General features: G+C 38.6%; 1 protein-coding gene across 2 annotated transcripts in view; it reads left to right on the forward strand.

The window, feature by feature from the left end:
* The window catches only part of NRPA2 (nuclear RNA polymerase A2), a 106,591-nt gene extending 80,065 nt beyond the window's left edge, over positions 1 to 26,526 (forward strand). For both annotated transcript variants that reach the window (XM_077389664.1, XM_077389665.1), the window contains 2 exons: positions 16,462 to 16,716; positions 25,507 to 26,526. In XM_077389664.1, the coding sequence (XP_077245779.1) occupies positions 16,462 to 16,716; positions 25,507 to 25,920 (669 nt within the window). In that variant the 3' untranslated portion in view covers positions 25,921 to 26,526. The remainder of the gene's footprint in view (positions 1 to 16,461; positions 16,717 to 25,506) is intronic.
* The last annotated feature ends 405 nt before the right edge of the window (positions 26,527 to 26,931 follow it).

Consider the following 26,931-nt stretch of genomic DNA (forward strand, 5'->3'; position numbering starts at 1 on the left):
TACATGTAGCTAACTTAGCTACACCGACGGCTTAAAATACAGTGGGCCCCACATTGTTTGGGTGATGCAAACCATTCATTTGATGGGCCCTCACATAGATAGGGTGTGCCCAAAAAATCAGCTCCATAGGATCATCCCAACCCTACGATTTGTTAAGGCAAAAATGGACGTGTAAAAACCTTCACAAATCTATCCATTTTTGCCTTCACAGTTTGAAGGGTTGGGATGATCCTATGGAGTTGATTTTTTGGGCACACCCTATCAATGTGAGGGCCTATCAAATGAATGGTTTGGATCACCCAAATAATGTGGGCCCACTGTATTTTAAGTCGTCGGTGTAGCTAAGTTAGCTACACGTATGTGTAGCTTCACTTAACTCATATATGTATATATATATATATATATATATATATATATAGAGAGAGAGAGAGAGAGAGAGAGAGAGAGAGAGTAAGATAGATATACAGATATATATTGTACATTTCGTGTTTATACTTTTATAAGATGACAGTCTTTCTCATAATAGGATCTGTGTCACAACCTTTTGATGTAGGACAATACCTAATCAAGGGAAAATCCTACACTCCTAATAGGATAAAGGCTTTAGGAACTCTCTAGGGCTGAATTAACACGTGATTATTCTACGGGCAGCAGCAATAATGAGAATTAAATTGCAGTTAATAATTAGGAAACTAACAATTAACAAGAGTTAACTTTATGCAAACCAATCAAAAGATAAAGATTCGTAGGATGATTTGTTAATAGCAAAATTAGTCCTTAACTAGGTTTTACACATGCAACCAATTAAAAGAACTAAAAGCTAATGCAAATACCAATGAATTAGATGTAACCAAGCATGAAAATAGTAATAATCAATGAAGAACATCAGAAAAATTATCAACAACAGTGAGAGTTCAAAAGAGTCCAGATTTAGGCTAAAAGGGTATTTTGCTAATTCAACAGATCTGGAATTTTGGGGTTATACTGCTGTCCAGATTATAGTTATGATCTAGAAAAGTAAAAGGAAGTAAATATGGGGTTTAGTGAGAGAGTTTGATGGTAGATTTAGGGGTAGGGATCTCAAAAACTAGTTTTAGGGCTTCAAAAGGGTGAAAATTTCAACTAGGCTCAAAAGGGGTTTAGGGTAAGGGATCTTGAGTGTTTTAGCTGAGGTTTAATCACAAAATCAATCCCTCAAAATCTCAGATTGAGATCTTGAAGAACAAACAAGATATACGGATTTTGGTTTTTCGAACTTTAGGGTTCAAAATACAAAAGAAAATGACACAAAAGAAACTAAAAAGATTGATGTACTTACCTTGTTGTGCAGATTTAATAGAGAAAGGGAGTAAAGAAGAATAGAGAAGATGAGAAGGATGGTTCCAAACCACCAAGAGGAAGAGATGAGAAGAAAACCTAAATTTCTGGCTTCAAGGAAAACATCAATTCTATTCAATATTCAAAAGTCCCCTACATTGCTTTCATAAGATGTACTTATAAGAACAGAAGCGCTAGAAGATAACTTAAAACCTAAGCACCCATAACTTGTTCAAATCACATCCTAATCATGTGATCTTGGGTTTATTAGATAGGTAATTGAAAAACTTTTCTAATAATACCAAAAACATGCCAAACGGATGAGATTTGATGCCTAAAAAGCAGCCTACAAATAAAATGACGAAAATAGAAGATAAATGATTTAAAAAGGAGGCCCATGTCTATGGACCATGCTAGAATCTCCACCATCAGTCCCGTCCACGTTTGCACTTGTAAACCTTGAATTCTTTCGCATTGTTGATGTCCCCATCACCTTTAGTCCTAGATTCTATCCTATCTTATGTTTATATACTATAGATGATTGAGCCTTCTGCTAAATTAAATATGATTCTATATTGTAACTTTGAGGTCACATATTGAAATCCTAGTTTCCTTAATATTAAGTATTTTGTAGTGTTCAAATATTAAAGAAGGGATTGTCTACTACTCTGTAGGATGTCACTTTCTACTACAAACTTGAAGTCCTAATTTAAATCCTAGCTTACTTATAAAATTATGTTTATTTAAGGACGCTAATGTAAATGACCAATTCTTCTTTGCTAGAATACAAGGACTCTAGGCTGATAAAATACCGTGCTAAAATTATAATCAAAATAATAAATTTCAGCATTTGTTTTCTTCAAACAGGTGTACTCAAAAGGATTAGAAGGCTGAACCATACAACAACAAAAAGTGGAATTTAAATCCTAGCTTACTTATAAAATTATGTATATTTAAGGATGCTAATGTAAATGACCAATTCTTCTTTGCTAGAATGTGAGGACTCTAGGCTAATACTGTGCTAAAATTATATTCAAAATCATAAATTTCAGCCTTTGTTTTCTTCAAACAACTGTACTAAGGATTAGAAGGCCGAAGCCAGACAACAACAAAAGGAGGTAAAGAACAAGAAAGGGCCAAGCCCCCTTAGCTGCCTCAAAACCTAGAGGAAAGTGGTCACATATAGGGCAAAAACTACAACTTAAGCATACTATGCCAAATTTTCATTGAGTTACAAGAGATCACCTAATTCACTACTTGTCCAGTAAACCATTTGAGTCGCGATGAATGTGAGAAATGTTGCGCCCCATAGCCCATTAATAATATCCTGCATTTCCAAAAAGAATCGGCCGAGTTTCCAAGGAGAAGCGTTCACATTCTTGACCCATCTTATAACACTGAAGGGCATCACCTTTAATCCTTAGTTTTTACACTAGCCTCAGTCTAACATAGAAGACCATCAATTCCTGCACTGCCAAGTCACTCATTCTGTATGGTCCGCTGTAACGACCCTAATCCGTCGATTAACTACGAGCAAAAGGACACAATAAAATCACCATTTTTTTTCTTTTAGAGGTAGAAAGATCAAATTAATTACTAAGGGTATTCAATTACCATCTGATTCCATGCTACAAAAATAACTACATAAATTTCTATTCCACTATCTAATGTCACTATATAAGGTTCCATCATCACCAGTAAATTTATTCCATCCATAAAAATTATTCCAAAGTTATTTTCATCTACGAAAATTCAAGGAAACCAAACCATAGAGTTCAACTAACTAGAATTCACCCAAGCAAGTAAAACAAATTAAGACACCACGAAATGACATGACTTGTCATTTCTAACTTCAAGTCTCAAACTGTGTGCTCCCCTTCGCCCTAGGCTTCCTCATTGGCAAAGGGTCCTTCATCCCCACCTACAAAACCTGTAATGTAAACAAGGTTAGAGCAAAGATCATACAGCAGGTCAAAACATGTTAATAGGAAACAATAATAGAGTTGGATTTTTACAATAAAATTTCCTTAAGCAATTGACAGTTAAAACTAACATTTTACAAGACAAATATAATAGAGATGAGTGTCCTTAAACATTTAGCAATCGAAACTAACCATTTTCGAGACAATTACAAATAGAGATTATAAGAGGTACAATTAACATTAACAACTAAAAGAATACATATTACTAGAAGTGACGCGTGTGTGACCCAAGTGTCGTGAGACGGCTACCCCCAAAGCATTCCGGCTTTCCTTCCTTTTTCATTTTTATTTTCTCTTTTTCTTACTGCCCGTGGTCTAGACCACACGGCTAACCCCTACCACCCGTCTATAGGTTGGGACGTTATGGTTTTAGACTACGGAACCCAGTATACTGGTTAACCGCTTCGGGGATGGGTCCCCTCATATGGATCACCAACAGAAGGTCGTACTTGCTCCTCAGGTTGGCTTTGGACTTGAGAGTCCCAGGATGACTTGACCGCCTCCTTAATCCCCCTTTCCTACATGCCCATGCAAGTTTATTTATTTTAGAACCGTAACATACCTCTTCTCTCTTTGCCATGAGAGGATTTCTTGCTCAGAATCATTTATGGATGGCTATCCACTTTCCAAATTTACTATCACAGTTCTTTAAGGAAAGAAATAGAGATTCTATAAATTTAGCAATTCAATGGGAGTACTATTATATCTATCAACATGTGAATAAGTGGAAACTAGAGTGTTATCCAAAATGAAATAATATTGCAAGCACCAATTCATTGTTCTAAACTTTACACATGCGAGTCTAGCTGTCCTGTCACTTGCCTTTTCCAACCCGTAGGTGTGAGGGAAATGGGGTGATCACAATGGTAGAGAGAGTCAATCTGAAAGTGAAATCATGCATCTTCTAAGTTAAACCCTCAACTGACGAAGCACCATTAAGTACCTATGTGAATTTTTTATATAGTCCATGGACTGATGGAATAAAAATATATGTAATAAAAACCATTCCATTTAATTTACCCATGGAATTGTTGACACAACCTATATATGATAAAAAATCATGTTATCTACTTAGTACATCCCTAGAACTGAAGAGGTTACTAATTAGGCATAATCACAAATTATTTGATATTTAGGGGTACATAGAACTGACGACATTACTAATAAGTAAATATCCAAATTTATTTGATACATAGGACTGACGAAATCACTAACCAAGTCTCTCAAAACTTATTTGATAATTAGGGTGTATAAAACTGTTGGAATTACTAAATAGTCATATCAAAGTGTCATTTGATACTTAGGGACATAGTACACTCGAAATTGCTAAATAGGCATGTCAAAATTTCATCTGATACTTAGGAATATATGTTACTGTTGAGATCTCTACTTAGGTATATCAAAATTTCGTTTGATACATAGGGGTATATAGTACTATTGAGATCAACATGTCTGTGAAAATCAGTCTTAGCCGTTAGTGTATACAAATCTGATGGAAAGCAGTATATATACCCGGAAATTAGTTTTAACTTTTAGTATGTACAACTCTGAAAAAAAATATATATATATATATATATATATAGAGAGAGAGAGAGAAAAGTGTAGCTACACATACGTGTAGCTAACTTAGCTACACCGACAGCTTAAAATACAGTGGGCCCCACATTGTTTGGGTGATGCAAACCATTCATTTGATGGGCCCTCACATAGATAGGGTGTGCCCAAAAAATCAGCTCCATAGGATCATCCCAACCCTACGATTTGTGGAGGCAAAAATGGACGTGTAAAAACCTTTACAAATTTGTCCATTTTTGCCTCCACAGTTTGAAGCGTTGGGATCATCCAGTGGAGCTGATTTTTTGGGCACACCCTATCAATGTGAGGGCCTATCAAATGAATGGTTTGGATCACCCAAACAATGTGGGCCCACTGTATTTTAAGCCGTCGGTGTAGCTAAGTTAGCTACACGTATGTGTAGCTTCACTTAACTCATATATATATATATATATATATATATATATATATATATATATAAAACAGTTCCTGCGCTCAAGCGCAGATAAGCTTATCTGTGCTCGAGTGCTGGAAACATGGTGGGCCCACATTTTTTGGGTGATCCTAAGCATTCATTTGAAAGGCTCCATCATGGATGGGGTGTGTACCAAAAATCAGCTCCATTGGATCATCCTAACCCTTCCATTTGTGGGGTGAAAAAATGGGCAGATTTGTGGACAAACAGTATCTATCCATCCCCCCCCCCCCCCCTGCGGCAACAAATGGACACCCTAAGATGATCCAATAGCGCTGATTTTTGGTACCCACCCCATTCATGATGGGGCCATTCAAATGAATGCTTGGGATCACCCAAAAAATGTGGGCCCATCCTTGTTTCCTGCACTAGAGCGCAGGAACTGTTTACTTATATATATGTATACACAAAATCAGTTTTAAATTATCAGTGTGTGTGTGTGTGTGTGTGTGTGATATATATATATATATATATATATATATATATATATATATATATATATAGAGAGAGAGAGAGAGAGAGAGAGAGAGAGAGAGAATGGTTCCTGCAAATGTGTGCAGGTAAGCTTACCTGCACACGTTTGCAAAAGCAGGGTGGGGCCCACATTTTTTGGGGGTCCAAAGCATTCTTTTGGAAGGCCCTTCCATGGATAGGGTGTGGCCCAAAAATCAGCCCCATTGGATCATCCTAACCCTGCTATTTGTCGAGGGGAAAAATGGGCAGAAACATGAACACACAGTGTCTGACCATTCCCCCCCCCCACCTTTGATTGGGTTAGGACAATCCAATGGGGCTGATTTTTGGGCCACACCTTATCCATGGAAGGGCCTTCCAAATGAATGGTTTTGATCCCCCAAAAAAAGTGGCCCCCACACTGTTTTTGCAAACGTGTGCAAGTAACTTACCTGCACACGTTTGCAGAAACCATTTCCTCATATATATATATATATATATATATATATATATATATATATATATATATATATATATATATTACGAAATCAGTTTTAAATCATCAGTATATACAATTCTGATGGAAAAACAATGTATACACGAAAATTCGTTTTACCATCAGTACATACATAAATCTGATGGAAAAATAACGTATACACGAAAATCAGTTTTAACCATCAGCATACATAAATCTGATGGGTAAAACAATGTATACTAGAAAAATCAGTTTTTAACTATTTATGTGTAAATCTGATGGAGAATTTGACTTCCTTCCCCCATGATTTTGCTGTAGTTCTTGTGCTCCTAATGTAATCTCTAAGGACCATCTCGGTTCTGTTTATTAATATAGTTCGTGTTGCCATTTCAAAAAAAAAATCTGATGGAGAATAATATATACACGAAAATCGTTTTTTTATCCTAAGTATATAAAAATCTGGTGGAAAAAAAGTTTATATATGTAAATCAGTCCACTTATTCCATATACGTAGCTTTATTGGGATAAGTTACATACATGGAATTTTATTTTATTTATTTCAGATTCATAGAAACTGAAAATCAACAGGAAATAAGACTACTAGGGATATTTAAAGTATTAACTTGATGAAGGTACAGTTCCCGAGGATTCACGAAGATTGCGAATGCCTCAAACAGGCTTTTGCTCCCTCTTTTCTCCTTCTCTCTCTCCTTCTCTCTCTCTCTCTCTCTCTCTCTCTCTCTCTCTCTCTCTCTCTCTCTCTCTCTCTCTCTCTCTCTCTCTCTCTCTCTCTCTCTCTCTCTCTCTCTCTCTCTCTCTCGATGTCCCTCACATGTTGGGCTTGAATGGGAGTAGGGAATACGTTAGATTTCTTCCTCTTTTCTTTTGATTAATTAATAATTACCAAAAGTAAATCTAAGGTAATGGCAAGTTGCCTAAAAAAAGAAATCTCTGAGATCTTATAAAGTTAGTAAGTTAGCTAATAAAAAGGGAATTTGAGTTTCAAAAAATATAAGTTGTAGGCACACAAGGTATTGGGAAGTGTGAGCACGTTTTCTCTAGGGTGGGAAAACATGAATTCCTTTCCTGGGCATAAATCTAATTACAGATTTTCCATGTATTTAATTCTTTTCCATGAAAAACAAATTCCGGATAAAATCTTTAAAATTACAAGTCATTTAAAGTTTTACAAGAGATTAAAGGAGAGCCGTAGGTCAAAAGACAACCATAAAACTTGCCTAATAAGACAAATCTTGTCATGAGGCCATACCCTAATAGTAAATGGCCCATAACTTTGTCAAATCGTGTCCAAATCACGGAATTTTGGGTTCGTTGGATAGATATTCGAAATACCATCTAACGGAACTAAAATCAAGTCGAACGGATAAGATTTGATGTCCCAAAAGTGAGCTATAAGAAAAGTGATGAAAATACAAAATGAACCATCAATTTTCCCAAATTCCTTTATCTCTTGCTAATCAAAGGATTTAGTTGCTCAAGTGGTATGATTAGTTATCCACTTGATCTAGATCGACGATTGGAGGAATCCAGTGGTTGATCCAATGGTTCGAAAGGCTTTAAATCATAAATTTGTACAGATGATTACTGAACAAGGAGATCTTTTCAATCAAGATCGTTGATCGCGTGATCTACTGTCTAAATTAATAATCAAAGTAGGTAATGTCGACCCTTAGTGGGGTATCTTTTCCGCTTGTTATTGTAACCTGTTCTGATATTTTGGGGCCTTTGTTGTAGCCCGACTATTTGATTGAATTGTATACGGGGCAATGCTCTGATTTTAGGACTTCTCGTCCCTCTATGTATTCTCTTTTCTAGGTAATAAAATATGTTAACTTTTAAAAAAGGAGGGTCGTTGCTCAGGAACTGTACTTTTCAATCTTTAGGCCGTTACAAAACTTCTCGTCCCTCTATGTATTCTCTTTTCCTGGGTAATAAATTATGTTAACTTTCAAAAAAAGAGGGGAGTTGCTGATGCAGGAGCATCCCTAGAAATTCTACATCGGTCTTCAGGGGCTCATTAACGTAGTACTAGTTAGCTAATGATGTAGGGTAGTTTTGTCATTTCAGATGTTTGTGTCCTTTTTGGTTTAATAGGGGTGATTAGGTCATTTTCTCTTTGTAAGTTGGGCTCTTATATAAAGCCCATCTCCTTCTTTAGGGGCAGCTTTTGATGAAATGAAAGATCAGGGTTTTGTTTTGGGCTTGGGAAAGAGAGTTTTCTCTTGCTATTTTTCTTGGAAAGATGGTTTAGGGTTTGTTGAATGCAACTCCTCCTCTGCCAAAAATCCATTTCTTCCTTGTAGTTAGCAAGGACTAATCTCTATTGTAGCCGGAGATCAGGTATCCCTTTGCTCGATCAATACATGTTCTGCTCGTGGTGTGCAATAATTTCTATGTGGCTGAAATTTCCAAGCATTGAATGCTATGAAGTCCATCTTGTTCAATCCACAGTAATAATTTCAAAGCATTAATTTCTGTTCGGAATCCCTGCATCTTGCCTTCCACTTCAATCATCTTTGGTACGGTCCTGAATTTATAGTATAGGGTCTTTGTTTACCTAAACAAAATGTTGTTGTAGCAGCTGAAGGTCAAGGCCTTATATTCCTCTTGATATGTGTTACTTGAATTAGAGAAGGGCTACATATAAGGAAAAGGATTGGCTCAATTTGCTCCCAGCCGAGCCATTTTCTTGGCTTGAGACGTCAACCAACCCAATGCCCATTAATGGGCAAGCATGATTCATGAGTTTTCTTCTTGAATAAAATTGCATGCAAGGTGTTTGTGGGAATTCCTGTGAAAGGCACTAGTTAGCTTCCAAACAGCCTCTATTGATCAATCGGTGCTATTGAAGCCTCTAGTGGAAAAACGATTTGCAGACCTACTACTTTCTTTGGGAGTTAGGTTTTAATGCCATCTGCAAGCTAGCACATTCGCTTCCGCTAATTACCCTGCGTCAGAATGGTATCAAAGCTTAGCTGGGGAAAATTCTAATCTTTCCCAATCCTGGAATTTACCCACATACTGGACAGAAGCGTTCTCAGGGCAACCATTATAGGTTCCTAGTTTGTTGAAGTGAAGGACATCCTATGGTATTTGTTATTGTCTTCAAGAGTTAGCCGAAAGCTCATGAATTTCTCTTGCAACAAAGCTCTATAAGCTTCAGGATGGTCTTGGAAGGTTCTTCTCATGGCTTGAATGTTATTTGGCTGATCCGAACTCAACCAAGGTGTTGACTACCTCTATTGCTTGCCCGAGAATAGTGTAAACAGCTGTGTTGGGTAGTTCTAGCCGAAACTTGAAGGCCATATTCCTACCAGTTCCGATTCAAATTGGAAATGGGGTCTGCCGCCACATGATTACCAAGAATTGAAACGGGCATTTGAAGTTCAAACATCACCTGTTCACATAGTGCATCACCTATATGGCTTATAAGGCTTGGCAACCAGTTAGTGTTTAAACTCCTGCTGCTTCTAGAATCTCAGTTGAACCAACAATGCCAACTCTCAATTTTTAATAAGAGCTGGGCAGCAAAGTTTCTCAACTTGGCTCATTCGGGAAACAAGTTTTGCAAGGCACTTTGATAGAGGGATTCAGTTTGTGACTTCTCGTGGTTGTTTACATTGTTTGTGCCCTGTTTTGGCTATTTTGTTGCTCTTGACTTCCCTGGATTGTTCGACATTGATTTCAGCCTTGTTGTCTATTGATTGGGCTTCTACTTGCAATTGGGTTGTCATTATTTTTGGGCTGTTATATTTGTTATGGGTTACTGTGGATCAGATTCTTGGTAACTATTGATTGCTTTAGCTTGCTTTGGATAGAGATTATACTTGTGGTAGCTTGTGTTTGGTATGGCAGCTAGCAAGGGAATTTATTCACACGACTCCAATCGCATGCATTCTATGATAGAGGAGGTTCGTGGCTTCAATCGGAATCTTGATCGTGTTTCCCAACACCACCCGCCCCGTCCATTGAGTAGATATGATTTTCAAGAAGGGGAGTGGACTGGTTATGAGAGGAAATTGCCTAGGAGATCAGCTCCAAGGCCTAGCTCCTATTCATTCTATGATCGGCCAATGGACCTACATGTTGAAGCTCACTTTCCCGAGCTCTCTTGGAGAATGGATGCTATGGAGATTGTGGAATGGGTACATGTCATTGAGAAGGAGTTTGATGACAAGCAAGTGCGGCCAAGAAGCAAGTACCCATGGTGGTTGATAAATTCCAAGACCGAGTCAAGGATTGGTGGCGCTCATTGACATACCGGCGACGTGAACTTGATGAAACACCTATTAAGGATTGGGACGAGTTGAAAGAGGTTGCACGCCAATTCCTACCATATTGCGATCATCCCAAGTTGAAATCAAGGCCAAGAGTGGCTCGGCCTTCTCCTCCTCCGCTACGGCCAGCCAAGGTGATTCCTAAGCCTTCCCCTACTATTGTTTTTACTTCGCCTTCCTTTGCACATTATGAGTACAACCAAAGCTACACAGCAGCAGCATTTGCAAGAAAAAGAACCCAAATATAATGTCATTGTTGAGAAAAGCGCACATGACAATCCCTCTCAAGTAAAGCATCAAGAAAAGGTAGAAGTCGTCATAATTTTGGAGTCGGACGCAATCGGTGTTGAGCTTGATGATTCTAGTGACCAAGGTAATGAAATTCATGAGCTAGAGCTGGATTTTACTCATGTCGAAGAAGGAAAAAATACAGAGGACAACATTGGACAGCAAGTTAATTTGGAGCCAAATGATGAGGATACTGTCCAAGTTACTTCCATGGTTGACAATGATAATGGGCATGCCACTCTTGAAGAGTTTGATGATGGAATTCATGTTGAAATGGACTTATACATTTTTGAATATGAAGATGAGAATGAAGATTCCAAGGTTGACATGGAAATGCTTCTTTTTTATATTAATAATGGGGTTGCATTTGAAGGCTCCGATGAACAACAGAACTTGGGGAAAGAAATCAGCCAAGACACTTTTGTCTTGGGGCATCCAAGACTTGAATGGAATGGGTAAGGAAAGTGTTGTGGTACTTCGCAAAGAACGTCATACACCACTTGATGAGTTCTACGAAGTTTATCCACTTGCATCTTCATTGGCGCTGTTACGTGTTCGTTTCCTTCATCGGCGAGCTACACACCGCCACCATGGTGGCATGATAAGTTCCATGTTACATAGAAAGCTACAGCTAGAATATCATTATGGACTTACAGTGTTGAATCGGGCATGGATCATATATATATTTGATCCGGGTGGAGTTCGACGATGACGAAGCCGGTGGGGAACTCGAGGACGAGTTCTTTCAAGAAGGGGAGTTTGATGCAGGAGCATCCCCTAGAAATTCTACATTGGTCTTCATGGGCTCATTAACGTAGGACTAGTTAGCTAATGATGTCGGGTAGTTTTGTCATTTCAGATGTTTGTGTCCTTTTTGGTTTAATAGGGGTGATTAGGTCATTTTCTCTTTGTAAGTTGGGCTCTTATATAAAGCCCATCTCCTTCTTTAGGGGCAGCTTTTGATGAAATGAAAGATCAGGGTTTTGTTTTGGGCTTGGGAAAGAGAGTTTTCTCTTGCTATTTTTCTTGGAAAGAGGGTTTAGGGTTTGTTGAATGCAACTCCTCCTCTGCCAAAAATCCATTTCTTCCTTGTAGTTAGCAAGGATTAATCTCTATTGTAGCCGGAGATCGGGTATCCCCTTGCTCGATCAATACATGTTCTTCTCGTGGTGTGCAATAATTTCAATGTGGCTGAAATTTCCAAGCATTTAAAGCTATGAAGTCCATCTTGTTCAATCCACAGTAATAATTTCAAAGCATTAATTTCTGTTCGGAATCCCTGCATCTTGCCTTCCACTTCAATCATCTTTGGTATGGTCCTGAATTTATAGTATAGGGTCTTTGTTTGCCTAAACAATGTTGTTGTAGCAGCTGAAGGTCAAGGCCTTATATTCCTCTTGATATATGTTACTTGAATTAGAGAAGGGCTACAGATAAGGAAAAGGATTGGCTCAATTTGCTCCCAGCCGAGCCATTGTCTTGGCTTGAGACGTCAACCAACCCAATGCCCAATAATGGGCAAGCATGATTCATGAGTTTTCTTCTTGAATAAAATTGCATGCAAGGTGTTTGTGGGAATTCCTGTGAAAGGCACTAGTTAGCTTCCAAACAGCCTCTATTGATCAATCGGTGCTATTGAAGCCTCTAGTGGAAAAACGATTTGCGGACCTACTACTTTCTTTGGGAGTTAGGTTTTAATGCTATCTGCAAGCTAGCACATTCGCTTCCGCTATTTACCCTGCGTCACTCGCTCAGGAACTCTACATTTCAATCTTTAGGCCGTTACAAATTGCTATGACCTCTACTGCTTCAGCGTAAGAATAATAGTACCATTGGAATGCAGTATGGTGCCTCCACAACCCAATCTGCAAAACTGTTTAGTATCCAAAATAAAAATATCCATGTTTCATTTGTTTTTTTCATGGTCGCTAGCATACAAACAAAGCATTTTTGTTGTGTAAATGCATCTCAATGTTTGAAGCATTCGAGGTTCCTAGGATGTTTGTAAGGCTTGTTAAAAGGGTCAGTATTAGACGTAGTTACTTCCTCTTTTGTTGCTCAAAGTGAATAGTTTAGGAACTTGAATAGTGTCGATCATGCATGATTGAGGAAACACATGGAATTTCCCTGCGCATGTCTGATGTAGGGCAAGTGGGTTGAAGCGCGAAGCTTGGAGATGATATAGATCTGACAGAAGAGAGCGATTTTTCAAATGGCCAATAAATGACGCTATGATAGCATTTATGACGCAGGCAAATGGTGGAAAAACAAGGATCAAGTTTGCAAGTTGTAAAAGCTGGAAATAGCCTCAAAGGAAATACAATAACACAAGCAGAATTTTCCCCTTTTAAATGTATTTGTCGAATTCTATAGACTCAGCCACTTGCCAACATCCTCTTTGGAGACATTCAACAAACAGATGAAGTGCAAAAGCATTTAGATCATGTAATCATTTAGATAATGCAACTCCACTAGTGGATGAACCAAACATTTTAAAATCATTTAAAGTTGAAAGGCTATGAACAGCACCAATATTGAAATTTAGAAGTATCTAGCATTAAAATCAGATGCTGTTAGCAATGTCTCTCACATGACTTAACTCAAGCAGAGGGTATGCAGGTAAAGGAGTCACATGAATAGCTTGGACTGTGATTTCTCTTTGTTCATTTTAATTTTCCACATACATTCAACTCATCAATGTTTATCAGGTAATAAAATTCCGCCCTTCAAAGGAAAACCCACCAACTCTGTTGAATGGGGAAATCCAAAACTCAGAAATTAAATTCTTGGCAGGACAGATCCATACATTAGGCAGCGACTCATGAAGCACAAATATCAATTGACAACCTTCAACAACTTTCGGAAGAATTAAAGCGACGGGAGTTGAAATCCTTACCGGACGTATTTCAGTTGGCAATTTGGATCAAGAGATTAATGAAAACCACCCTAATAATGAGTAGAAAATAACGAACAGTAAGGAGCTAAATTATGGGAGTAAACCAAGGATGCAAAATATCAACAATCTTAGAGGAATTTGTGTGCAAATTTGATGAAAAATTCCCTGAAATTGTCACCATCTTCAACAAGAAATATGAACAAGCTGTAATTGGAAGAGAAATCTGCTTCTAATCAACAAACCCTTGAACAATCTATGGCGCTGGACAAGGGAACCTCCAACCACAAGAACAGATTTGAAATACTTGCAAGCTACGAGGGAAATATGGAATACCTTTCTTGCTCAATCGAACTCAACAAAAAGAAATGGGTAAAAACCCTAAGTTCCAAAGAAAATTCATCAAAAGCTCCTAAGTGGGTTTATATAGCACCCTTACAATGAAAAGACTAAAACACCACTACTTTAAGGAAAAGACCAAAAAGGGCATGAAGATAAGCAAATGACTAAGCTACCTTATATGTATAGTGCTGTTGAAATAAAAGAAAGCCATGCTAATAACTAATGAGCTAGCTAGGCCGATGTAGAAATCCACCCCCCTGGAGGCGTTTCCGGCAACTATTGGTTTAGACCTATGTTTTAAATTTCGGGTTTCGGTTGGGACCGAATCCCAAGAACCTGAAATTTCAGAAAAATGATTTTTTTTCACAAATTTACTTCGAAATAAAAATGTAATTCCTTTTTTTCCGAATTTCGGCCAAAACTGAAACCGAAATTTAAAACCTTGGTTTAGACTCACAAATCCAACCAAATTCAAATCAGGATTTATCATTGTCACAAACAAATCCTATGAATTGGTTGAAAATCATATAAAAACCTTAATTGGAGAGCTTTCATTTGGTACACGTCTTGCTTTGGATATATGTGCCTAGTCACCCATATGACAGATGAAGTCACACGCAAGCTCTGCTCCTAATCCTTTCATGATTAGATGTGATCCTTGAAAAGAGGAAAAGCAGAACTATCTAGGTTTTCTTCTCTTAATGATGCTTTGATACCAAATTGTAAATAAAAAACAAAGGCAAAATCAAGCAAGAGATGAGTCATGCAGAAAATATGGGAGTAATTAATCTTAATAAACATATTGCCCCTATAAGCCCCTGATTAAGTTGTCCTTTGGAAAAAATTCCCTCATAAGTAAGAATCAAAGATGTAAAAATAAATTAAAAATAGCTCCCAACACTTATTAGAAACTCCGAAACAACCAGTTACTCCAAAAGCTTAAGCTATTGGAGAAGGTGTTATTAAATATTTTATACTTTAACACTCTCCCTCACGTGTGGCCCCTCTCTTTTAGGGTTGGCCTACACGTGGTACATGCGGCCCCTCTTTTAGCTTTGGCCATTGCATGTGGATTTTTACTATCAATGAGGTTTGAACTCAGGACCTTTGGCTATGATACCATGTGAAACAACCAGTTACTCCAAAAGCTTAAGCTGTTGGAGAAGGTGTTATTAAATCTTTTATATGTTAGCCAAAACATTAATTAAAGTCTGTTTTCTCATTCTATTTTTAGGTAACTGGGCCTTTTCAAGCACTCAATCAGCCGTTTAATTGTTTCGTATTTTTTAAAAATATTTAATCTTTTCCTGTACTTTTTGCCTATACTAACTCATTTGATGGTTTAGAATACTAGATATTCATTTTTCACATACTGCACTGAGTTTTACTTGGATTGCTATTAATACATGAGTATTTGTCAACTCTTCAACCAACACTGAATATTATACAACTTTGTGTGCATAAATGGGTAGGCAGTCTCACTCCACTGCTTTTATTCATATCTGATGTGCATTTGAATTGCCTGAATGCATTTCCTTTTATGGTTATTAACTTGTTTCATATATGAACATCACTGTTTAGAAGTATTATGAAATGTGAGCAGAAGGGTTCTTTTTTAACCGTAAGAACTATGAAATTCCTTATGATCATGGATTTAAATTTCGGTTTCAGCATTGGGCGAAACCGAAATTTCGGCCGAAATCCGGTAATAAAAAAGTATTATTTTATTATTTCAGAAATTTCGGTTTCAGTAATTTCGGCCAAAATTTTGGAATAATAAATTATTTTAAAAACAAAATCCTTAATTTCTGAAATTTGGGAAGTCCGAAATTTCAGATTTCGCGAAATTTCGGTTTCGGTCCCAACCGAAATCCGAGATTTAAAACCATACTTATGATTACTTAGGATGTAATTTCCATTTCAACAAGGCGTTAGGCCTATAACTCAGTTGGTTGAGGCTCTGTACGTCAACCTTAAGGTCTTATTTTCAATCCCAGCTCACCTGTATAGAAAGCATCCTTTTCAACAAATGAAGTTGCTTGTCTATTATTTTAGAGATATGATTGGTACTCTTATTTGGCATGCAAGGGATGCTCATTTAGAAAAATAATGTGCATTATTATGGTCATTGAAGAAATATGGAGCTGCATTACCCTATATATTATCTGCTGGAAATTGATATTCCATAATTGGTATACTTTCGCTTGATTTTGGACCCAAATGGAGCCATGCATCACAGTGGTAGATTCTACTTTGCATTTGATTACATGATGTGCAATTTTCGGCACTGCATTTTATTTAAACACATCACTTACCACAATCCATTTTGCTAGACATTTTTTTTTTTTTTGAAATGGTACTAGACACTTCATCTCTTGTAACAGGGTGGTAGCCTACATGGGAAATTTGTTGATGCAACTCCATTTGCCAGCTCAGTCAAAAAACCGGACGAAGGGTCACCAAGTGATTCAGGGTTGCTTGTTGATGAACTTGGTTCTTTGCTAACCTCCTATGGGTTCAATTATCATGGATTAGAGGTCATGTATAGCGGAGTTCTTGGTACAGAGCTTGCTTGTGAAATATTTATTGGGCCAGTTTATTACCAGCGTCTTCGACACATGGTTTCTGACAAATTTCAGGTAAGATGTGCTCACAGTTTTTTTTAAGGATTTTCCTAGTCATTAAATTGGACATTCTGCCTTCCATTTTCTCTACGAGCATTAAATTTCGTGTTTTTATTTGATTTTCTGTAATATTTATATTGGTTTTTAGAAAGTCTATGTTTTGGAAGAGGGTAGGATTGTTTAAGCCTTCTTGATTTTCTAGCTTGAGTTAGGGAAACTTAAGTTGAAATGGGAAGGCTATATTAGTGTTGGCTTCTAATTAGAAAATGTTTGGGATGGAAAGTAGTACTGTTAGAGGATATTTGGGTTTCTTTTGTTTAGAAAGTTTTTATTTTTGTTCTAAAAGAATTCTATCTCGCTTCTAATTATTTTAAAGTGATTTAAAGTTTGAAAGTGTAGGAATTGGAATGAAGTATAGGAGTGAAAGTGTTTTGGAAGTGAAAGTAATGTATTTCATAGTTGTTGAGAAGGAAGGGAAAGCAAGAAACAAAACGGGAAATGAAGTCTCTTGAGAGGATAAAAGGCAGGAAGCGCCAAGTGAAAAAATGGTGAAAATTACAAAAAATTGAAAAAAATATGAAAAATTGTTGAAAAATACTAATAAAATGAAATAATCTATTTTCAATATTTGTCAAAGGGAAGTGATAAATCCACCCCTATATTTCCCACGAGCTGCTCCTATGGGGTGGTATAACCTAAAGTTGCCAGAGCGGGAATCGAAGGCTCCCGGAATGGTCGGAAGCGGGAATCGTGTAGTCGCCAGAGTCACCGGAGATTCGTTTGGAATCGTTGGGGAGTTGTAAATCGCGAAGGAATCTACGGGGAATCCCCGCAAAATCGCATTTCACATAACATTAAACCGTGGTTCCCAAAGTGGGAATCGCATTTCTGGGGAATCATAAACCATGATTCCCAAAAGTGGGAATCGGATTTCCAGCGAATCTAAACCGGGATTCCCAATTTTTGGGGATTCGAGAAGATTCCCGTTTCGAATTCGCGAACCGGGGAATTGCGGTTCCCCACTCCCAGGGAAGAATCTTCCTTGGTATAACCGATTATGGGCATTTTGCCCATTCAATTGTGGGCCCCACATAATTGAGTCCCTCTATATCTCTCAAAAATTGCATGAATATGAAAAGAAAAGGATGAACTAATAAAACTGAAATTTCTACCTGAAAACCTAAAAAGATATGATAAAATTGCTAGATCACTGAAATAGACCTAAGAAAAACAAGATCTATGAGAAGGAATATCATTATAAATGAGGAGATTTTGAATAAAAGGGGGAAATGGGATTAGTGATTTAAAATCTTGCCGGAATAGCGAATATATAAGGAGAAACAAAGGGAATGAGGCAAAGTATCTCGACCGCAGTGGAATAGATGGCCACATAGAGAGAGAGAGAGAGAGAGAGAGAGAGAGAGAGGAATGAGGCAAAGAATCTCGACGGAAATGGAGTAGACATAGTTTTTGTTTTTTCTATTTTTGCTAAATTATTTAAATATCCTTTATAGAAAATTTACGTTCAAATACAACATATGGCTTTTTTGGCCACACACACACACAAAAAAAACATAAATTTTATGATCATATAAATGAGTTAAATGGGACAAAGGCTTAGTTGAGCTGAGTTGAGTATATATGAGTTAAATGGGATTCCTAATTTTATAGTCCGGGAAACACAATTCATTTATTCGAACTTTGTGAATACAAATTATGAAAATTGTGATTCTAAAATATAGGGAAACTTGAATCCCAAAACTAGAAACGTAATTATTGGAAAATGGGATACACGCTTCCCATTAATTCAGGTGACTCAAAGGAGTTTTTGATTGACTTAGCAGGGTCCAAACTCGAAGGAGTTTTTGATTGACTTAGCAGGGTCCAAACTCGAACAAGACTCAGTCAAGGCAAAACTGAGTCGACACGGGTGAGTATGATCAACTCTAGAACTGTGGAGCATTCCATTAAGAACTCTTATTACATTGATATTTACTTTGGGGATGTAAAGGATATTATTGTTCTTGCATATTAGATGATAGAATGGAACGGGTTCCTTTGATCAATAGAGGTTGAAGTCTCCTCAAGTAACTAGCTTATGAGATTTTTTTTTTCTTAAAGCTTTTTCTGGTAAATGAATAAAAAAGGACAGAGATGACCTCCTCACCCCACACCATTAGAAGCACTGAAATAGTCACAATGGCTTGCATTGATAATACCTAAAAACTAAAAACCTAGAGAGGATAGACTAATCCTAAGAACTTAGAAAAGGATGGGCATGTTATTATTTAAGGAAAAGAAAATAGGACGTGAAAGTATCATTTCCCCTAATACCCCTAACAAGAAATTAAAAAAATATGACGAGATCTACTATGTCATCATAACTTTGACTTGCAAGAACTTGAGAAAGAATAAATCCAATAAATTTCATAAATCTACTAATGATCAGAATATGGAAATAAAATAAAATCAGATCCCGTTGCAAAATCATAAAAAAAATATATTCTTTCACTGCTCACTACGAAAGCATCATGAACGGCTCATGTAGCAGTATTAGATCATCAGATTAAATATCCAATTTTGTTCTTGATGAGATAGAAATTGCGTATTAGATCATCAGATTAAATATCCTTTCTTTTTTTCTTAATGAGATAGAAATTGGTGTACTTGTGATTAACTACATCTATTTTAATTATACATGGTTTGTTTGCAGCATGAGGTCATTAGTTAGAAAATGAACACCCAAACATGTTTTTCGGTGCAACTACAGATTTAGCAAACCATGGAGTCAATAAACTGTGTATCCAAACCTTTTTTCTTATGGTGTTCTATTTGTCTGGGGTTTTTTTTTTTTTTTTTGAAAAAGTGACTTGATGTATTCATACCATGGAATTTACATGGGGACCAGTAGTCCCTCTAGTGATTACATAGTATGATGATCTAGGAGCATACTCCTGAATCCAAAAAACATAAAAGAAAAATAAAAACTGCATGCATGCTTCCTCCTTCCACAGCCCAGGGTGCTTTCAATCATCAGGACAGCTTCACAAAAACTTATAACATCAATCGTGCATCGAACTTTTAGAAACCACCTTTCTAGACATCACCATGTGCCCTCCACAACAAACATACTGACAGTGAACCCAAGGATTTTTATGTCTTGAAGTCAAGAACCTAAAGCATTTTCTCACTCACCTTGGTTAATTGAGAGGTAGGATGGACATCTAGGGGAGAGAAGACTCCCCTGAGCAGCGAAGGAGGGAATCCCTCAAGCACGCTCAGATAGGCCACCTACACTTCTCTGAAACTTTCACAAAGAAATTTTTTTCTGGGCTTCAGCTCCATCACACAACCTACCAACAAGAGACATTCTCCATCGCCTTCCCTAAACATAACAAAACTTAATGACCTTTACTCCAAAAAACTTACAGACAAACCCTCCTTCATTTCCTAAGAGCTTTAAGCTCTCAAGTCCCATGGCCAGGGGTTTTACCTTTTTTCTCTTCCGCGTCTCTCTTTTCAATTTATAAGAACATCATCTTCGTCTCCTCAACATCCTCCTTGTAACCTATTCCCAACAAATCTCCCAGCTCAGCCATCTTTTCAAACTCTTTAGAACTCGCTTGCTCTGCTTCCTCCAGAATAGTCCTTTTTCCTTCCGATTCTAATTGGAATTGATCCGTATCCTCCTAAGCAGTGACCTCTTCCTCTTGGGCGACTTCCTCCTCTTCCTCTTCAAGGGGCTGCTCCACCCTGGTGAGACTTTCCTTAACCTTCCCACTAAGATCCCTATCCAACTAATCTCGTATATTTGCTGATCCTTCCTCTCCTCTTCACCACCTGCCTCCTGAAGAGCCTTACGTTCATCCTTCTCAAATTTATCCATTATCAGTCGTATTCTGGTTAGAATGTCTCTCCTTTTCTCTCATCTACTTGTAATAGGAAGTCTAGTCGGAGGCCTCTTATATAGATGAAAACCTCCCTTAGAAAAGTCTCGGGCTATGGGCCTATCATAATGTTTCCGATAAGACCAGCAGCTATGCATGGGATTTCCTTTATCTTTACGGTACCTTTTCGGCTTCTTATTATCACCGACACGTTGGCTAATAAAAGATCTTCTCTCCAGATTTCTCCTATTCATATTCCAAGGCAATTCTTTCGAGCTAATTAATTCCTTCCTTCGTTTCAAGATTGCAGTCGTCTCGCCATCATGTCTTCCTTTCCCTCGGTACTGTAAATCCAGTCCAGTATTAGCACATGTCCTAGCATTAAAGGTTGCGTGCTTTTTGAATTAAATAGCCGGCCTTTTTCTTCAGATGGAGGCCTCAAACTACCATCCAATGACGTCTCAGGCTGGTCAGGCCTTGGTTTAATTTTGAATTTAGTCTCAAGCAACGGTCGGAACTCTTTTTCCTGTCCATGCAAGAGAATTGATTTTCCTTTCCTTTCCTTTTCCTGGATAGGGTTTTCCTCAAGTTGCCTCTCACTAGAAGTCCTCTGGTTTTTGTTCCCTTGAATTTTGTCGTTGGCACAGTGACATTAATGTCCGAGGATCTCATTAATGCCACTATGCTCATACACAGTCTTAACCTCCACTAAAAAAACTCTTACCATCTATCTTCAAGTTAATGAATAGTAGTAGGTTCTTCCAGTCTTTGGTAAGAACTTTTACATATGCATATGCCAAACAATGATCATGGTCCCCTGATAATTTCACTTGCAGAACCTGACAAAAATATTTTTCCATAGCTTGAAGAAATGAAGATGTCCATGCATGTAACGGGACATCATAGAATCTAATCCAAATAGACTTCGCTCTTGAATTGAGAGCTGGGTTCCAAACTTGGAGGGATGAAAGGTTATTCCCAAAAGATCCAAAGAGGCCCATATAAATTTCCAGGTGGAGCAAACCAAGAAGAGGCTCAAGCAAGTGAGAGTATGCCAAGACGGGCGGGAGTTTGGTTTTGTTCATCTTGTTCTTATTGTAATTTCAAATGGCAGAGTCGTTGTCGATGGTGTAAGCAGAAGAAACGGGATCACCCAATTGGAGTCACAACATCACCTCCGGGGGGTACGTGGAAAGGAGGAAATAAGGAGGAATCGAACCGGAAGCCTGGGGACTGGTTTTGCCCATCGTGCGACTACCTTAATTTCAAATGGCGGGGTAGATGCCTACGGTTCCATTTGGATAGTAAGAAGGTGTTTCACCTTTTGGTGTGAATCCCATCAATCCGAAAGTCCCATCGGCTAATGTTAGCAAGGAGGTAGACCAGTGGCCTGACTATGGGGTGATCTCCTCATCATTCGAGGGAGGGATCCCTACCTTATCTATTTCGGGTAAGGAGGTGGAAACGAGGTTGGATACCCTAAAAGCTTGTTTGATAGGCAGGAGGAAGGACACATTTGGAACCCTTAAAGAACTTTGGATATGGACTAAAGGAACTTGGGATATCCCATCCCTTCCTTGCCCATGTACCCTGTCAAAGGACGAAGTCCTGTTTATGTTTGAATCGGAGGAGGCGGCCGGGATCCTGGCTAAGGGAAATGAGGTCTGGGGTAATCATTTGAATTCTCTGTCCGCCTAGAGCCGAGAATATGTTCAAGGTACATAAGTACTTTGGGTTAACTTCTATGGTATCCCACTACATGTATGGGCTACTTCAACGGTTGAAGCCTTAGGAAATATGTTTGGCCTGGTTTTGGAGGTGAAAATGGAAGGGAGCCATAACCACTCTATGGACTGTGTCCGCTAAAATCCTTGCTCCCCGATGGAAGTTATCCCCCTCCCTTGTTCAGATTCAGATCTCAAGTCATTGTTACAGAGTCGGAATCGAAGTCCAGAATATTAGGCCTCAGTTGGGTTCCGGCGCTGCTCATTGTGAGCGCTCCCACTGTTCGGGGCTACCGCTTTCCCCGGAGGAAGAACCTGTGAGGGATCGTAATCCGATTTGGGAAATCCAGGATAGGAGGCCCGTTGATCCTTTGGGACCCACTTCTTTGAATTCAAATTTCAAATTTCGTTGTTCAGCTGAAGCGACAGGTAATTTGCAGGGTGATCTTCCTTCCCCCTCTCTGTTTCCCCTTCTTACTGACGGACACGCCTTGGGATTATCAAACAAACAATCTGGACAAGAATGCCCTCTACCTACTGGAACTGGTCCCACTAAAGCAGGTTTCAGTCTGGAGGGTCTCTACTCTAAATAATCTTCTAGGCGTGCTAGGTTTGCACATACTTTGACCCGGAAGGGTAGGTTTGCGAGGCCAAGGAAAGTGTTGGGAGTCATTAAACCGGGGACTCCTGGCCTTTATTTTTCTGGATCATTTTCGTGGTTAAAGCCTAGATCTCGAAAGCTAAATCCTGGCTTAGCATGGGAGCAAAGATCTGAAGCGGACCTGTCTGACTATCATGGGGGGTATCCTCATGGAAAATTTCTCATGAAAAAGCCGGCTACTTCCAAAAAGTTTTCTTCAGAAGGGCTGAAGGATAAAGAGAAAAATATTGCCAGGACCCCTATGAGTTATGGTTGGCTCTCCCAGCTACCCAAGGCATTTGTTGCTTTCGGATGAAGGTTTTCTGGGGTCTTCCAAGCCTCTGGTTTGGGAGAAACTAGATGAAGTATAGGATTGGGGATAGTATCGAGAAAGTTTGCATCTACTATTTAATGACTCTGATAGTGGTATCGTAGAGAGGGTGCTACCCGGAGAAATGATTACCTTCATTTAAATAAAGGAAGAATTGAGATATCCGTTTTGGGAAAAGGACCTAACGTAGTTTAAAACTTTTTTATTAGTATTCAATTTTTGCTGTTTTTTGTATCATGGGACGTCGAAGAGGTTTCCTCGATTTGGGTCAGATGGCATTGAGTAATACGGCGCCATAAATGCCCATTTATTACAGGATGAGATCTTTGCATGCTATAGTGAGTGCGAAGTTAATTCACGAAGGTAGGAATAGCCACCTTTCTCGTCCCTTCGCTTCCTTTGTAAATAGTAAGAGTAGAGGAAAAGAAAAAATAGAAGAAGACAAGATGGAAAACTTGAACAACACCCCTCTCGAGTGCTAGGGCGGAAGAGGAAGCGGTCAGTGGATTTAATTGAGAGGGAGGAAACCCTGTGTAGGATAAAAGCTATGGTTTATAATGAAGAGTTGGCCTCCAAATTATCACCTACGCCGAGAGAAGTCATTAGGGACTTCCTGAAAAGACAATGGAAACTTTTTAAAGAGGTAGCCAATAGGAGACTGGAAGTCTTCTTTAGCGTAACCGGGTCGCACAATGTTAAAGAAACTCACTCGCCCATGCATAAGCACCCCTTTTTTACCAAGTTCTTGGCGGATGAAAAGAATCTTAGGCTTCTTCGATGGGATGCAGATAAGGCATCGGGGATTCAGAAGTTGGAGGCTATGATCATACGGAAAAGGGCATCCGAAGAAAAGGATCTAAACGTTGAGGAGCTCTCAGCTATCAGTCTAGATGAGGAGGTTTTCGCTTTCAAGATTGAGCGACTTCTGTCGGAATTGCAAAAATGCTCATCTTAAGGGGAGTTCATTCAAGACATTCATTAGAAGACTGTACATGTTTTTGATAAGTATCTATCAGGGTTTTGTAACGTTTTTTCAGGGCTCTTGGAATATAGGCATTTTGATTTTTGGTCGGTAATAGCTTCAGAAGGATCTAACTCAAGTATGGGATGATTATGAAGTGACTTAAGGACTTTTTGGTTTTTTTTCTTTTGGCCAGGGGATGATATCCTGGATCCCATATGTTGTAAAACATAGAGGGACTCCTGGTTCCTATCTTATGTAATCTTCGTAGCGATATGCCATATTTCAAAAGAAAAAAGGTTATTCCCAAAAGCATCTCCACCCCGTCGCAAATGCGAGTTGCTTGAGTTCCCGATTCAAACCAAAATAAGGTCTCCATGGGGTTTATCTTAAAAGGTTTTAGAAGGTCTGGGCCCCCCAACATTTTTTAGCCCAATCCCAAACCATATCAAGGTTCCATGCATTGCCTTTCATACGACCCACCAAACATCTCTTGAGGGCTATCTTACGTTCCTCTGCCACATCTGGTGGGATTTGAACTTCTGGAAATCTGCTAAAGACCCCGGTACTTCGGGATTCCTCTTCCCATCTGCGATCCGGAGAATCCCCATTTTCTTGGGGTCCTCTGTGTTTTTACTCAGATTGCACTTTCGGCAATACTGGCGTTGTCCAAAGTTGTAATATTCACATTCCGTGCATCGCCAATTGCGGTCTGGGATAGTCCTTCTATTTGCTTCATTTATTCTATCAGTAGCTCTTTGATTGCCTGTTGGATGGTTTGATTTCAATCTGCCCTTTCAAACCCATAGGTATTCTGTGGCCAGGTTCGGGGTGAAGCGTTAATACTTTGCCCTTTTCCGATTAGTATAAGGCTTTTCGAACAATAATCCTTCTGGAAATGTAACGCTTGAAGGGCATCTAGAGCTGAGTATCCAGCATCGATAAAGTCTAGATATACATCTTTTAGATCTTCTATTTCAAAACCACAAATTGCAGATGACCAAAACAATCTGGTGAAGACCGAAGTAGTCTTGCACCGGCAATCTTCCCCTGAGATGACCAAAACAATCACGTACCGGCGATCTCTCCCCCTTTGTTGACCAAAGTAACCGCGTACCGTCATCTCTTCTCAGTGAATTTTTCTTGGGGTTTGTTCTCTTTTAATATAATCTTATCATTTCAAAAAAGAAAATTTCTTCTATTTCCTCTCACATTGTTTGTCCATTGTACATGAATTAGTTTACAACCACTTTTTAATGCAGGTTCGATCCACGGGAACTGTGGACAAACTTACGAGGCAGCCCATCAAAGGAAGAAAATCTGGCGGAGGGATTCGTTTTGGAGAGATGGAACGCGACTCAGTTCTTGCTCATGGGGCCGCGTATCTGTTACATGATAGGCTCCACACATGTTCTGATTATCACATTGCTGATGTCTGCTCCCTTTGTGGGAGTATCCTTACGACATCCTTCATCCAACAGCAGAAAAGAGCAACACGAGAGATTGGTGGGTTGCCTCCAGGGAGAGCTCCCAAGAAGGTCACTTGCCACACTTGTAAAACAAGCAGAGGGATGGAGACTGTGGCCATGCCTTATGTATTCAGGTATTTGGCTGTGGAATTAGCCGCGATGAATATAAAAATGAACCTCCAACTAAGTAATGGAGCAGGAACTTAAAACTCCTTGGGGTAATCAAATGTTCAATGTTTATGACCAGAGATGAGGATGTTACATTTTGAGAGGCAGCAGAACCAAAGCGATCGATGTTTCAGCAAGTAACAGTATGGTGTGATGTTGTAACAGTATGGTGTGTACCACTAAAATTCAGGTTTAAAGTTAACGAGATAACAAATTACTGACGCTGTTGAATCCCTAGCAAGATGGTGATAGAAATATTTATTAGTATATGTACTGGAAAGAGAAAATAGAGAGGAAATCAGAACATTGTTCATCGGAATTTGTACACAAGAAATGAGGATGGGAGAAGGAAAAACTCCGAGAAAATGGGAAGGGCCTACCTACTATGGCAGTTATTTTTCATGGTTCTCTGTTAGGGTTACTATTATTTAAATTTTGAAATGACATTATGGTGGTGGATCTGTAATTGCTAATGGTTCCTTGAAATTTTCTTCCAATGGTCCTATTTAATGCCTTCCAAAAGTTGTAGAAAAATGCTCAATGTTCTTTAAATACAGCTGTTGCATCTTAGTTCTCTTACAACCATGTATTATCTATTAGAAGTTTCTCTTTCATAAAACAATGCATACACGAGGTTTCCCACTAGATCGTATAATCTCTTGTCAAGTATATGAATGATCTTCTCTTCCTGCCTCTTTGGAAGAGAGACGTGGACTTGAATGCTAATTGGGGTATCATCACAACATTGAATATATGATTGCGGTATCATAAGCTTGAAATTTGAATAGTGGTAGCATTGAATATATGGGAAATGTCATAGCGTTGTGGTAACTCTCAACATTTTATGAATTTTTTGTTGATCCGCTATACAATTTTGCACAGACCAATAATTTTTTTGCATATGCCTACCACATATTTTCAATCGGCAGTGCACCATAAAGAGATCTCTTTTGTTGAAAACTTGTGGTTTTCTATGTTGATTAGCCACCTCGCAACCTCTTGATACTTGTTAATGTTTGGGCAAGTGTTAAGTTGCATCAAGTCTTCTTA

Source organism: Tasmannia lanceolata, unplaced genomic scaffold, assembly GCF_043159265.1.
Source record: "Tasmannia lanceolata isolate RefF3 unplaced genomic scaffold, GAP_Taslan_0.1 ptg000008l, whole genome shotgun sequence".
NCBI lineage: Eukaryota > Viridiplantae > Streptophyta > Magnoliopsida > Canellales > Winteraceae > Tasmannia > Tasmannia lanceolata.